Source organism: Haliaeetus albicilla, chromosome 13, assembly GCF_947461875.1.
Source record: "Haliaeetus albicilla chromosome 13, bHalAlb1.1, whole genome shotgun sequence".
NCBI lineage: Eukaryota > Metazoa > Chordata > Aves > Accipitriformes > Accipitridae > Haliaeetus > Haliaeetus albicilla.
The window spans coordinates 38,367,699-38,382,640 of NC_091495.1; the positions used below are offsets into that span (position 1 = coordinate 38,367,699).

The 14,942-nt window shown below is 36.7% G+C and overlaps 1 protein-coding gene across 2 annotated transcripts in view; it reads right to left on the reverse strand.

Annotated features, from left to right (window-relative positions):
- Positions 1-340: 340 nt before the first annotated feature.
- UNC5D (unc-5 netrin receptor D) overlaps positions 341-14,942 on the reverse strand; it is a 176,260-nt gene continuing 161,658 nt past the window's right edge. For both annotated transcript variants that reach the window (XM_069800947.1, XM_069800948.1), the window contains 3 exons: positions 12,846-13,010; positions 10,785-10,963; positions 341-8,531 (listed from right to left, as the gene is read on the reverse strand). In XM_069800947.1, the coding sequence (XP_069657048.1) occupies positions 8,327-8,531; positions 10,785-10,963; positions 12,846-13,010 (549 nt within the window). In that variant the 3' untranslated portion in view covers positions 341-8,326. The remainder of the gene's footprint in view (positions 8,532-10,784; positions 10,964-12,845; positions 13,011-14,942) is intronic.

The following is a 14,942-nucleotide window of genomic DNA, read 5'->3' on the forward strand; positions in this document are numbered from 1 at the left end:
CATCCATTCAGACAAAGAAATAAGGCATTTTAGTGAAATACCTGAAATCACATTTTAGGTAGAATGTAATTGGCATTCTTTGGGTTGTAGTTCAGACTAGTATGAAAGCAGGATGATATTCTTGATATTGATTACAATGTTGTCAGTAAAGGGTAAGCTTCAGTTCTGGTCCTATTCCCATAGATTTTGCAGGTTTTCTGGAAAAAGGTGTCCAGTACACAGTTTTCCAGCATAAACTCCCATACAAGGCTCACTATAAAACTAGTGAAGCATCCCAAAGCATTCATATCAGAACATCTTGTTTTATCACAGAAATTAATATGCCACTTGTACAGTAATCTGTCAGTAAAAGACTCTTTATTCATAAATAACTGATATGCAGTAATTTACGTCTGTACATTTATCTTCAAAAGGCTATAGCCATACAATTTTTGCAAACCCTACATAAAACATCCAAACTGTCCATTATTACTTTTTCAGTACAATATAACACAGCTGTTTGGCATTACCAAATATATATATGTATATATATTTATATATGTACATGTGCTGAAAAAAGAAGCCAGTGCAGCCTTTTCCAAGGAGTCTTTCCCAAGTATTTTACTGTACAACATTCAGAATTTACATTGATAGAACAAGGCACAGAAAGTGTGGTATGAAGCCAAGGCCATGCTTTTTATTTAATGTTCTTCTCTCTCTTCCTTACTCCTTCAGCTTCATACTAAAGAAAGCATTCAAATCTCTGCTCTTTTCTCAGTTCAGAACACACTGAAACTGTCGGGAGAAGCAGGGGGAGGGAAGAATGCTCAGTCAAATGAGCAAGAGCCAACATTTTCAGAACCTATTCATTGCGAAAATAAAGGAGCAGAAGAGAAAATAGGTATCTCTAGAGGAATACTTGTGTTTTTTTCTCTTTTTAAAAAATTATTATTTATTTTGTATTTGATTAGGTTGAAGTTCCCCCTCCCCTTTTCACCAAAAGGCTGGTCAAAACTTTTGAAAGTTGAAAATGCAATGGAAATTTTTCAGTTAGCTCTAGTCATGCATAACATTGTTTTAAGTCTCACCAGACTGACCAGCATCACATTTTACTTGATTCAAATTAACAAAAGGTATACACTTAACGTTTTTGTACCCATGTATAAATTGAGATCAGCAGAGTCACAGTGAGCATGAATTTGATTAAGAGGTGGGAGGAGGCAGCTACATCTCCGAAGTCACAAATTACATGATGTCAGTTTGCTGTTCCCACATATATACCATAAGTATGTATATGCCATATCCCCAATGAGGCATATATATACGTGTGTGTGTGTGTGTGTACTGCCTACTGATGCATCAGGGAACTTTGTGAGGGTCGATAATGATATCTGGGGTTTAGATTGAAAGTGGAAAGAATGCAAAAGTCTACAGCTTCATATAAAAATATTCCTCCCTCCCCCTCCAACTTCGGTGCACAAATGGGGCAAAACTGAAGGAATTGCTTGAAAAGGTATCACCACCATAAGGTTAATATTCCAAATTTCAGTATGGGAAATACCAGGTCTTACATTTTTTTCAACTGCAAAAACAAAGCTTCAGTCAGTTCTAAGTGAGGATTTGTTAGGAAACATTCTTGTTCTCTGTAGCAAATACACTTGCTGTTAGAGTCATGTCTTCCCCCTTCTGCTGTATCAGAAAAAAACTTTAACCAGGTTTGGTGCAGTACACCCTTAACTTCATTTTGTGCTACACATTTCCTTTTGGGATTAGACAACAAGATTTATATACAGAGACCAGATAACACAGGGGTTTGACATCTTCTTAAATCTGCAGAAGTACATTCTCAACCAAGGTTATCACACCAGGGGCAGACAAACTAAGTAGCTGCTGACAAAACCACGGTTCTACAGTAGGTGAGTGTCTAATCTCATTAGATTACAGTACACTACATTACAGATCAGGGATGGGTCATCTAATCTCCCTATCCCTTAGCTAAATTTTCACAAGTGACTTCAGCTCTAGTTACCCTGTGACAGCAAGGCAAGGAGGCTACCCATTGAATCCTGGCTCACCTGGATTCCCTTGTAAAGCACAAACCAGTTATTCAATACAATTGAACAGCTTATTTAAAAGCAGCTTTTGCAATAGCTTGAAAATTACAATATACCCCTACCCACCCAAGCCCCAGACAAGAAACACTAGTAGAATCTGTACTATTCACCTCTAATACAAAAAATATAGTGGCAAATTCCTAGACATTTATTTTATTTTTGGACAGAACAGTGAACATGGATACTGACAGATTTTTCTTTTACTTGCGGCAATGAGTAGAACATCAGTTGTTTTCTGCATTGCAGACGCTGTTACTATCAAATGATTCTCTAAGCATTCTTTAATCTTAGAGTGATTTATTTATTTTTGTCCATGTTGGAAAGGAGATTTTTTGCTACCACTTATTGGCAATGTGAGAAAAGAGCTAGACTGTGCGTTACTAGAAAATGATTCCTGATCTTTTGCCAGCATACTGAGTTTTATTTGTTGCTACAGGTATTGTGTGTTATATACCTAGTATTTCTAGTTACTGTACTTGCTCAGGAATCCTTTAAGTTTTAAGTAATTTTAACTAGACAGTTTTAATTAGACAATGATTATATATCCAAGAAAGGATATATGTGCCATTTTACATGCTGCTGCGGAAAACCCGCCAGCCTCTTCTGAAGCAGGAATAGTGTCAAGGGAGTAGTTTTACTGAAGCATATACCACAAATGAACAACCCATAGAAAACATTCTGCAGCAGGTTTACCATGAAAAACGTTCTCGGGGAATACTGTTAACCATCTCTACTGCTGTGTAAAAAGTGGGAGAACTTCCCAAGTATAATTCAAATTAGTAAAAGAAAGACTAGAAAGACAAATCTTCAGATCATTCACAGTTGTTAAGGACTTAGAAATAATTTCCTGTTTTCTACTCAGTTAACTACAATCCAAGAAATAATGCAGCCCTTTGCTTAAATCTACATAGGCAGAAACAGACTGGGGGGTGGGGGTGGGGGGGTGGAATTCAAATCATGAACGGAGGTCCACAACAGTTCCTCACTTGTTTTAGCTGCACTGTATACATAAGCTTTATTCTTTGTAGTGGGAAATATTATCTGGAATTGATCAGTTGCTGAATGTTTTAAAACTCTCATATAGCACTATCTCTCAAGTGGAAAAAAAAAGGAATGGACCTTTAATATGATGTTAATACCATGGAGTCCTACGACAAGATCCCTGTTTTAGTGATCTATGCTGAATAAGCTTCTCCCTTAACCTGCTGAAAGCAAGATGTGCGCAGGCCCATGGAGGAGGAGAGCAGCTGTTGCTAGAGATAAAAATAATAACAAAAATAGTTCCCTGTATTTTAAAAGAATTGTGTTGATATCTTTTCATCTATTACAAAAAGCCCAATAAAATTTTTGTGGGAGTACATCTTGGTTTTATGGGACTTGCAGGGGTAAATGAAGTTTGAATTTAAATCTACAGAGCAGGGTTCCTTTCCTTGTGGCTTAAAGGATTTTAATGTAAACTAGTAAGACTGCAAAAGCAGTGTTGTAAAAACTGTAAATTAGCTTTATGATGCTGCAGTCTGGTGGAGCTGTGAAGTGCACCACTTTGGTGACAAAATTGTAAGTCATTTTTAAAATGCAACTATTAGTCTTATATGACTCACAGCTCAGAAATATCTGGGAAAAGTGCTCAGGAGGATGAAAATATACTAGAGCAGATTCTTTGGTGATGTAAAATCAAAATGGCTATTTCACCATCTCGGACTCAGGGCAGCTAGACGGAATCTTAAGTGTGTAACATTACATTTCTCTTTCTTTTACTTTCTAGTTTGTGAAGAGCTTTTAAAAATTATTTTTCAAAAGTTATAATTTATAAAATAGAGGAATAAATTCTTAATTTCTGGCCTCTAATCCTGCTTCAGATGTTCCTTTACATCTGTGTTCTGGATCAAATCATATATATATATATATATGTATACAGATTTCCAGAAAATTTTATTAACATAGATGTTAAAAATGTGCTTATAGAATTTTAAGATTGCTAATAATGTTCAACGTATCTATTTATATAGCATTTGCATACAAATTCTAAATTATCATTCTGAGAGAATACTGTATTGCAAAGCATACTTACAGCAGGCTTGCGGTGAGCTGGCAAAGTCAGCTGCTTTCTACTGCAGAAAATAGGAAGCAAACATTTAACATCTTTTACTTGTATTGTTCAGCTGTTAATGGTAACAAAACCTATGTGGCTGCCCCATTTATATGGTAGCAGAAGCATTTACCTAAAAACCGTTTTAATTTCTCCATCTCTAAAACCGGGACTCTGCATAAAAAAGGGAGGAGAACTGGCATAAGCCTCTATAAGTAAAAGTGCTAAGTGCTATTAATATCATGCCATGATGCTAACAGAAAACAACAGAAAGAGAGCATCTGAAAACAGGCATGTGTGTATCAGACATACCAGGTAATCAACAGATGCAGTGGGGGGGAAGGGAATAGAAAAAAACCTTTCTTTTTTTTTCTTTTTTTTTTTTAATAGAAAAAAAGCCTGTTTTTCCACTCAAAAGCCTAACGTAAGTTCTTATTATCCAGTTACTGCCTACCAATATCTATCATTAGCATAGAGAACAAATAATTTACTTTTTAGGATTTTTTTTTTTTTTTATGATTTTGACATCTCTGTCACCTCAGTCTTTTTTTTTCAGCTACACACTTTTTCCTCACAGGTTTTATTTGCTGGATGTTCAGGATGTACTAGCCTGAGTAATTTGCATAGTAAAGTCAGTTACTGTATTCTCGGGCATCCTGCAGTCTCTTGCAGGCGTTTCTTGTGGCTGTATGCTATAGCAAGATCTTAATCCTCTGTGATTGATACTGAATGTGGGAACAGCAAGAAACTGAGGAAATGGAGGAATTACATGATTTAGCCTGTGTTCCTGTTGAAAAGCAGGTTATTGGTCGCTCCATCTCCAAAAAGATACAGAACTAGAGATGATACAGAGAATAACAGCAAGGATGTTCAAAGAAGTAGAATAAACCAAGGTTTTTCAGCCTAGACAAGAGAGTGAGTGGAAATTAAATGTGAGAGAAGCCTGTAAAAGAATGCATAATATATGGATAAGGTGATTTGGTAACAGTTACTCAGTATTCCTTACTGCACAGAACTAGGGGAACCCAGTGCAATTGTTAGGCAGCATGTGTTACACAAAAGGAAAGCTTGGAAAGGAAGGGCTGTGTAAAAAAAAAAAAAAAAGGCAAAAGAAGATTGTGGCAGTTGTTTCTCCTGGATATTGTTCATGAAGGCCAAGTGTTTCAGTGGGTTCAAAAGGGATGAGTCAGTTTGTTGAAGGACAGTATCAGTGATTCTTAAACACAGTGGTCCAAATGCAATCCCCCTGCTAAGGAAGTCCTTTAGTACAGGGCATGTTTCTTACACTGTTTCCCTAAACTTTCCATCCTGGTCACTATTAGAGATAGCACACAAGACTAAATGGATTTTCACCTGACATAGTATGACAGTTCTTACAAGACTCAGGTGTGCAGCTGGATAAGCTCACATGAGAAATGTAGGCTAGTGGTTTGGTTACTGTTTCAAACCCCATTACAGTGCGAGAAAGGTAAATAAGTAGTATTGTGGCATTTCTAGTCCACTTAATACAAGAGCATCAAAACAATAATAGGTTACAAAAAGTCAGAGTTCTTGATTCAGATTCACTAAAGAAAGATGAGTAACAAAGAAGCTGCTTTAGCAAAAGTGAAGAAAAAACAGGAAACAAAACTTAAAGGGAAACAACAATACTCTATTGAGCACTGTAAAATTAAAATCTTACCTTAGGCCCAAAACTGAACGGTTTCTTTTCTGGCATTGTAAGAAACTTTGACATTTATTCCTTTTCAGTATGTTAACTAACTCAGACACTAGACTTCATTGGATTTTGCTGTACAACCCAGATCCCTTCACTCTGAAGGCCCTTTTAGATGTACTTTGGAGGAAGTCACTCTAGACAGCTTCTGGTTTCTCTCTCTCTCTCTCTCTCTCTAGGCTTTACCAAGCTTTCAGTAGGCAGAGTTGGGTGTTGCTGTACATAGAGGTTTTTTTCAAAGCTACCCAAGTCTTGAAAGTAAACACTGTGCATTTCCTGAGAAAAAGCTTTAAGGTCTGAGGTCCATACAGCAGCTCTTTTGACCTCATATGCTGTGTGTAGCTCACATATATTTGGAATACAAGAAGAGAAAACACATACAGCTCTTCGGAGTGACATGAATATGTTACAGCACCTGCAGGGTAGTACTTAGGTCTCTGCTGTGGTAGCTAACCTAAGCTAGTTTGAAAATTAAAACTGCATCTGAGGAGAAGCTGAGAACAAATTAACTGCTGGAGAGTGACTGTAACTGGTTTCCCAGACAACGACAGCTCACTAAAACTCCACTGCTTTTCTGTAGATGCCATTCCCTGTTTTTTTTTTTCATTTAATTCATGATATTTTGTCCAATGAAGAACAGGTTTCCGAGGAGGAGGACTGGAAGTCGCTAGAAATATAATTCAAATACAGATAGAACCATGTGCTGCTGAAAACAGTGGCAGCTTGCTGCCAAATCAGCTGGTATTTTTGTCTCAGTCTTAAATATGCTTGCAGCCATTATGATTTTCCATTGCAAACAGGAACTCTCATGGCAGGCTGCATGAAATACTGAAGTGCAGAAAATGTTTGGGGAAGTCTAAGACTATTCCAGCCCGCTGAGCTGGGAAAGCAATGAAATTTGCAATTTCAGATGAGTGAGAACAAGCAAAGTCTTACATCAAGAGTTGTTCATCATACTTTTCAGAACTGGAATCCTGGGTAAAGAAATAGTTTCAGATTATTATAGATTTGCACACTAAGTACCTACCCTGTGGCCTATCATGCTGCTCTCAGCCAAATACAGAGGTAAAAAAAACCCAGAATGCTTGTTTTCAATTTCTTGCATTTCCATAAAGCTCCTAAAGTCTTGTTTATGTTCCTGCTTTATACTGATTGTATTCCTATCACCAAAACTGATAGCCTAGGGCCAGAGCTAATGAGCACCTTGGCTAATTTTAAAGAATATATGAGTAAAAATAATGGTTAAATTTGGCTCAGTACCAGTTCCACTAGGACACGCTCACAGTGACAGCTCTCTTTTTGGTTCAGTTGAAGTAATAAATTATTTCTGTACAAAATGGATAAAAAATGAGGAGAATTATCTAGTTAGATTCTGGTTTTGGTGGTAAATGCAATATGTTTGTAACTAAACCAAACGTAACACAGCCAGCTTTATATCCTGTGAAATTTCCAGATTGTACAATGAAATCAAGCCAATTTTTGGCAGTATCATGTAGGGTTTCTGGTTTCAGTCTGAAACTAAACCAAAATTAAGCTTTGCTGATTTGACTTCACCTTTACTTTTTAGTTTAGCCCCAGAACATGAAGCAATAAAAAAAATGTGTAAACTTGCTAAAATAGGGCTGGCAATTTCCTGCATTTTACTTTTTTGACTAAGTTTGCAGACCAAGAACTTTAGAAAATTTCTCTCTCACACCTGCACACTAATTTCGCAGAGAAGGGTTTTGTTCTGTTATTCTGATAACAGAATAGGCAGGAAAGCTCTGCAGCAAATGTACATTCATTAAGTGATTGAATTTTTAAAAGTTGTTTGGAATGCACATGCTATCAATTAAATAGTTATGAGATCTCCTAATTCCTCAAACATCTGAACAGGATAAGGCCAGATTTTCTTTTTTTCTGTAGCAGATACAAAGTGACAACATGATATCAAATGACATTTTAAACCCACTCTTTTAAGTGTGGTAAGTTAGAGATGCAGGACAAAAGGGAGTCAAGGCCCCAAGAAGACAAACCTTTAAACTAGGATTAACCTCTGGTGGCTCTACATACTCAGTATCATATTTGCTGATTTTCACTAGGCATTGTATTAGCATTACTGTTTCCTAAATACATTATGTCATAATATTTACCTTTTATGGTTCTGTATCTCACTCTTTCCTGCCCCAGGAATGATAGACATGTAGTTTGGTTTCTGACATTAAAAGATGAATTTTAAATGAGAGAGGACAGGGAGAAGCTTGTGTTTTCCTTATTACTGAGATGATTTTTAGTAGGGCTTCTTCTGCTCCTCCAACTGAAAACCGCATTGTGGAAATGAGTGTCTGTTTCCATACACACTGTGCAGAAACCCTTATTGCCTCCCTGCCAAAGAGAATCTCTAGTGTAATAGTCAAAGCTGGCCGTCAGTTCTTGAATGGAAAAAAGTGACTAAAGTCCATTTTGTCTGCTGTAGTTGAAGTCAGGCTCCTCAATCTCAGTTTCTGTTACGTCTGAGATTTTGGAGTGTGTCCTTCCTATTTCTTCCAGGGCACAGGCTAGGGAGTCAAGATCGCCATCATGTTGATGTCGGGCTTCCCAGAGGTCCAGAATGACAGCAGATGGACTGCTTTGTGTAGCAAAATAGGAGAGATTCCTAAAAGGAGGGGAGAAAAAGGTAAAACAAAAAGGATGAAGAACAGCATATACTGTAGCTACCATGAATGTGAAAGTGCCCTCTGTTGTGCCTAGTGCTATAGATGCGTTTAAAAAACAAAAAACCTTCAGCAAGACCTAGATGAGATGAGTGGAGGGAACCCTGAAGAGGGGACACAATGGTGCATTTATTCTTCAAATGTCACTTGCTCAGTTTAGCAGAAGGAGAATGAACAAGGGACTTGCATATTCTGAGGTACATAAATGCTGGCCAGCAGCACCATCCTGTATAATTTAGAAAAGAAGTCAGTTCTGGAAAGCATCATTAGTAAACTTAGCAAGTATGTGTCAGGTAGAGGAATTATATAACTTAAATTGATGCTTGTGATTATGTGAAGATATGACATCTTTTAATTTGTAAATTTATATCTTATTTATATGTAGTGTTTAGGACTTTGCAGGGATGAGATTTGCAAATAATTTGGTAAAACAAAGCGAGTATCTTAAGCACATTACCCTATAACTCCTTCTATTTATGGGCTTTGGACATAATAATCTGAATAAATATATTAACTTCACATTCACAAGCATAAATGTTATTTATACATTTGTATTACATATAGGTAGATATATATAAATACAAGAAGAAGCAGAATAACCTGTAGCACAGAAAAGGAAATTTGGACTTGAATGCTATTGTTTGTTTTTTTAAACCAACTCAACATAATTAAATATTTGCTACTGACCATTTTTGGACTGTTACTCATCAGTGAAAAACAGGCAGATACCATTTTTTTTCCCTTAAGCTTTGCTAATTACCTTTCCTCAGGACATTCATCTCTATTGGTGATCAAAGGTTAACATACAGTGACCAGTTTGTGTATGTGTAGTACAATTCCAGCTTTGAAGAAGTCCTTTGTAGCAACAATATGAATAGTTTTAGTGCACTGCAGGAACAGATTACTGTCTAAACTGAGGAACTAAAGCCAGGCTGTTACTCTTGTCAAGTAATACCTTGACTGCTACTAGTAATAACTAGACATAACTACTAGTATGGCAGTGGCCTGTATTTTGAAATAGATGGGGGAAATATTACGAGGACCCTAATGGATTATGCTGTACAACAGCAGATATGTGGAAATATATGAAGTCAAGTATTTGTGCTCTACCATCTGGTTTTATAACTACATTTTGGGTTGTTTAAACTGCTCAACAACTTCCTTTTTCTATCTATGAATTTGATTTTATAAAAATAATAGATATTGCAAAGACCCTACCAGGTGTCTCCAACACAGAATCAAAAGTTTAAGGGTTATCACAAATTTGGTCTTACACAAGTCAATGTAATCTCCTTAGTACACTGTCTCAGTTTCCTGAGCAAGAGAAATCTCCAGCTTCCTCTATGCGCAAGGAACAGAAACCAGGAGAGATTAAAGTGCCTGACAGTAGGTCGTAAACACTGCTAAGTAAAGCAGAATTTTCTGACTCTCTCACAGCTGCAAGACTGTAAGTTACTTTTTTTCTTTGGTTCAGATGTGGTTTATTGAGATTACCATGCAAAGCAACAAGTCAATGAAAAGTTATTTTGCTTGATTTAAGTATCCCTCTACCCTCTTGGGAACATATTTATGGCATTCGTGACAATCGGAAAATATTTCTGTGAGTGAACTGCCTCCACCAATTTAATTTAGCCAAGTGGAAAAAGCAAAATAAGTAGTAAATCAGTTTTTACAGCTTCTTTCAGTTTTAATAATCATAATATTATTACTCCTAACAGTAGAGCATGACTTTCTTTTTTAAATATGTCTTTTCCTTGGAAAAAAAAATCTGCAAAATGTTTAATTAATTTTGGAACAGAAAATATGTAGACAGAAGCCAAGGCAACAGGCCATATGATTTTTTTGAGAGAACACGCAACCTCCGAAGTCCTTCTAGTCTCGTACTTTACCAAGACTCCACTCTTGTGGGTGTACAAAGAAAAGGTCCAGCCCAGAACAAAGAAACTGACCTCAGAAGCAAACATACATCAGATAGGACAGGGCACACTGATTTATTCAGAGGAGAAGGCAGTTCCTGTTTTCAGCAACTAGTCGTATATAAAAGAATGTATGAACTACAGCTTATCCTTGAGAGTTAAGTATGTAAATTACTATGCACACATCTTTAATACCAGCAGCCAAAGAAAACCATAACAGCATCAAATTATTGCCATTGCATATGTAAATGTTCACCTTTCAAAATTGCCTTCCATTACCTGTTAATACTGTTTTTTTGTGCTAACATCTGCCAGTCTTTGCCTTTGGCGTTGGGTGTGTCAAATGTTGCACAGATTCGTTGTCTAATGGAGTAGGGGATTTTGAATGCTTTTGGACCCATCTGTGCAGGGAAGTTGCTGTCATCATGTGCAAAGAAAGTGATGGTTTCTCTTTCATTCTACACAGAATATAAAAGCAAAGCAGTTAGTTAGGGCATCAGGCTTTCTGTCTGTGGTGGGTCTGTAGGTGGCTCTCTTTAGCACAGTAACAGAGTAACACCAAGAGTCCTATGGTACACTCCTGCTGAGAAAAGGGGAAGTGAGACAGGATTTCTGCACAGAATCTTCAGAATGAGAACAGCTGTGAGTGCAGACAGTTCTGTACTCTTTTTGCTGCCTTGTTATGCAGGGATCTATCTACCTGCAGTGAGCCTGTCTATGTACTGTATTGGTGTATCAAGTCTGCTTTTGGAGAAAGAAAGAACCAAACCTGAGCCTACTGAGATTCCAGCTACAGTCTGTAGACCTGACAACAGAAAATTGAATAGCTAAAAGGTATTTGTGAAGGAACTTCTAGAACATCACAAGCAGTTATGTATAAAAACATTTTAAACAGTGTCATTTTCCTTCTACAAGTTTCCTCTCTTTTTTTTATTTTTGTGTTACAGATGAAGTCCAATAGAGCAGTGATTGGTAGATGGAATGCCACAAAAGCATATGGGTTTCTAAATTTTTAATTGCTTAAGCCTAAAATATGGACACATAAGTCTCACATTTGTGATTTTTTTAAAAAAACATCTAAATTCTATAAGTACCTCAGTTCTTCCATATTAAAAATGTCTTTGGAATCCAGGTCCTTTTGTAGATCTGGTCCATTCTTTTCCTATGAAATTATACCACTCTTGTGTAATAGAGTCACATTTCCATGCGTTATTCGTTTCAGTGCAATGCAGCATAAATATTAAATAACAATGATGCTATAGTCTCTTCATATAACATTTATGACACATCCCAAAAGTCATCCATGCAAAGTAATAGCGGTGCTGTAGATACATCTCATGGTCTGACTGTTTAAATTAAATATGCAGAACAATAGTAGAGTTTCATACCCTGCACATGTGAGATAAGCTACTGCTACTTGGTTAGTTCAAGGAACTGCAGTATTCAAGTATTCAGTTGTTATTTATATATTTTTTTAACAGTCAAATTATGCTCACTCTTCAATCACTTTTTGAGATAGGCATGAGAAAACCTTCCATGCTAGCAAATCTATTTGAAGACAAAATTGTAACATGCTCTGGGGACTTGTGGACAGATAGGTCCCTTAAAAAAAAAAAAAAAAAAAAAAAAAGAGAGAGAGAGAGAGGGAGAAAAAAAACCTGCAGCAGCAACACTCTATTGAGAGATATATAGAATGACAGAAGTTTTTTATGAAATAACAATAAAGAACCAATAAAATGCTTGGCCGTATTCTGTGGATGTTTTTATACAGAATGATGTTTGTGGTTTTCTTATTTTGTTGCTGCATTCTCTGCATAGTGCATTTAGCAGTGATCATGTATCTTTAATCCAGAGGTATTAATCTGGATTGATCAACAAAGAAGTTCAGTAATCTAAAAAAAGCATCTGAAGTTTTCATTGCTGTAGGACACATCACCAGCTTGCTTGACTAGATGTTTGATATCTTTCACCTGTGAGCAAAGCTACCATCCTTGCAAGACATTCTGTGTATACAAAAATGCTCTAGTAAGTGAGTAGTCAGTGGCCTAACAGCATACAGGCAATCCATCCATTTTCAACTCTCAGTGCTCTGCAAACTATCAAAACATTTTGCAAGAAAACTATTACCACCAACTCAAATATAAATTATTTTTAGTGTTTTAGAATCTCTGTGCTTTGATTTCTGCTGGAAATGGAATTGGTAAGGCTTTGTATACTTGTAACAGTTTTAAACAGGGCATAAGAAACTAAACAGAGACAGAAAGGACAAAAATGGGGAGGGATCATGTCACATACTACACAGCAACTTAACAAAACAAAAAAAGAGAGAGAACGCTTTACCTCTAGAATGGATGTCTGGATCTGTAGGATTTGCTCATGACCCTTGACTTGTCGGACGCAGATCTTGCAGGACAGCTGTGTAGTTGCAGGTGTGTAGCGCTCCAGTGAAAAGGCACAGTGCAGCGGCTTCTGGCTGCTGCACCACACACGAGAGAATGGGACTTCCTGTGAGAGAAACGTTTCCCACAAGAACAGGGAAGCAGGCATGAAAGAGAGAAATTGTGACAATCGCAAAATAGGAAAAAAGTCCATGATTTTTCTCTGCAATTGCGTTTTTACTAGCATCCCTGCAAACTCAAAGTAGGACAAAACTAATAAGTGACAATTCAATTGATAAATACTGAGATGTTACATTTACTGAAAGCTTAGATTTCATTCAGTTGACACACATGATGAGAGACTCCCATCTAAAATGAAACTCGAGAAAGATGCACTCTTACTCCAATCTGTGTCTCCTTGCCATCACTTTGTACTACAGAATCCAAAAAAAGGAACTTCAAATCAAGAACTGTTCTTCCTCTGTAAGTTAATGCAGTATAGAGCATGACAGCGTATTTTCTATATTTATGTTCCATCCGAATTTAAAAACACCCACCTGCCTGGGTAGTCACGTGCAGCCCACTGCACATCATTGGTCAGTCTCAGTTTTACTTCTTAGTTTCATCCTGTTATATTCTGTGACTACTTTCAGTGACTCCTCTACTTCAGCCAGGGACAGTTTATGGGATGAATGCCCTCATCAAATGCTACATAGACAACTGCAGCAATTAATCATCAGAGATTTCTGGCATCTCTGGTTGCTTTGAGTTCCTAAAAATGTACGGAAATAGACAGGAGAAGTACATAGGGGGCAACTAACTTCTGTTTTATGATTACTTTGTAAATACCAAAGGTCTCTTGCTGGTCTCCTCTCTTAACGCTTTTGGAACACTTTTTTTTTTTTTTTTTTTTTTTTTTTAAATTCTAAACTAACATCAGCTACAAACCCACTATAGTGTTCCACACTGTGGCCATGAAGGCCTGTAAATAGTAAAAACAATTAAACCAAACATGTTCTCTATTAATTTCAAGATATTGGAAAATACTGTAGAATTGGCAACCTGGAGAAGAATGTAAAAGGGAAAAAAGACTGATATTAATATTTCATTCTATTATATCTTAGCATTCATCCATATGATTATGGGACAGCATTAAACAGCTTCAGTGAGCAATTATTCTAACACGAGAAAACTAGTTTAAAGATTTTTACATTAGTTTTTCTAGAGGAGGATTATGGATTTTCAGATTACTCTGTCCCTTTTTCACACACTACTTTTAAATTTTAGAATTTATTTGAAAGGCATGTGAAGCTGATCCTTCAAAGAAAATACAGTAGTTACTATATACAAAATTTAATCTGGGCATGCATTCTGCTTGCATTTTTCAGAGCTTTATAAAGGGTTAATAAATGACAGACAAGGACATAAAATTTGCTGCCTGTAGGCAGCTGTAATTCCTTCAGTATTTAATACTGATAGTTATAACTGAGTGACCTGTCAACTAGTCACTTGTCATAATTAGATGTTTAAATCAAGTAAACCATGAATTTAACTTAAACGATCAATTTATATATATGGAAGCTCACCTAAGAGCTTACAGCTCAGAAAACATGCATTTCTTCATTCTTGTCTTCCTATAAGCCATTTTTACTGGACTTAGGTTGCAATCTTTTCTGTGCCCCTGAAGACATTAGCTATGCACTGGTAATCTGAGAACGTACAGCTTCAAAGATCAGCCTCACCCTATACTTTAAAGTACAGTCAAGACTAAACTAGGGAGAATATTGTTGTACTCATAGCTGATAATGCAGTTTACTGCTTCTTAAGAGTGTCTCAGCCTATCTGTAACGATGCACTAAGTGATAATGATAAGCTCTGCATTTAGATCCTGAGGTGGTAGCAATAGCAAGGTACCAACAGCGATAAAGAAAACATTAGCAAAATACTAGAAGTGGAGCAACTGTAATTAGATTTTTCCAGAGTAATCATCTCTGCTTTCATTCAGAGTGGAAGAATCACTCAGCTGAAAAGAATTATATGAAACATAATACAGGAGGGC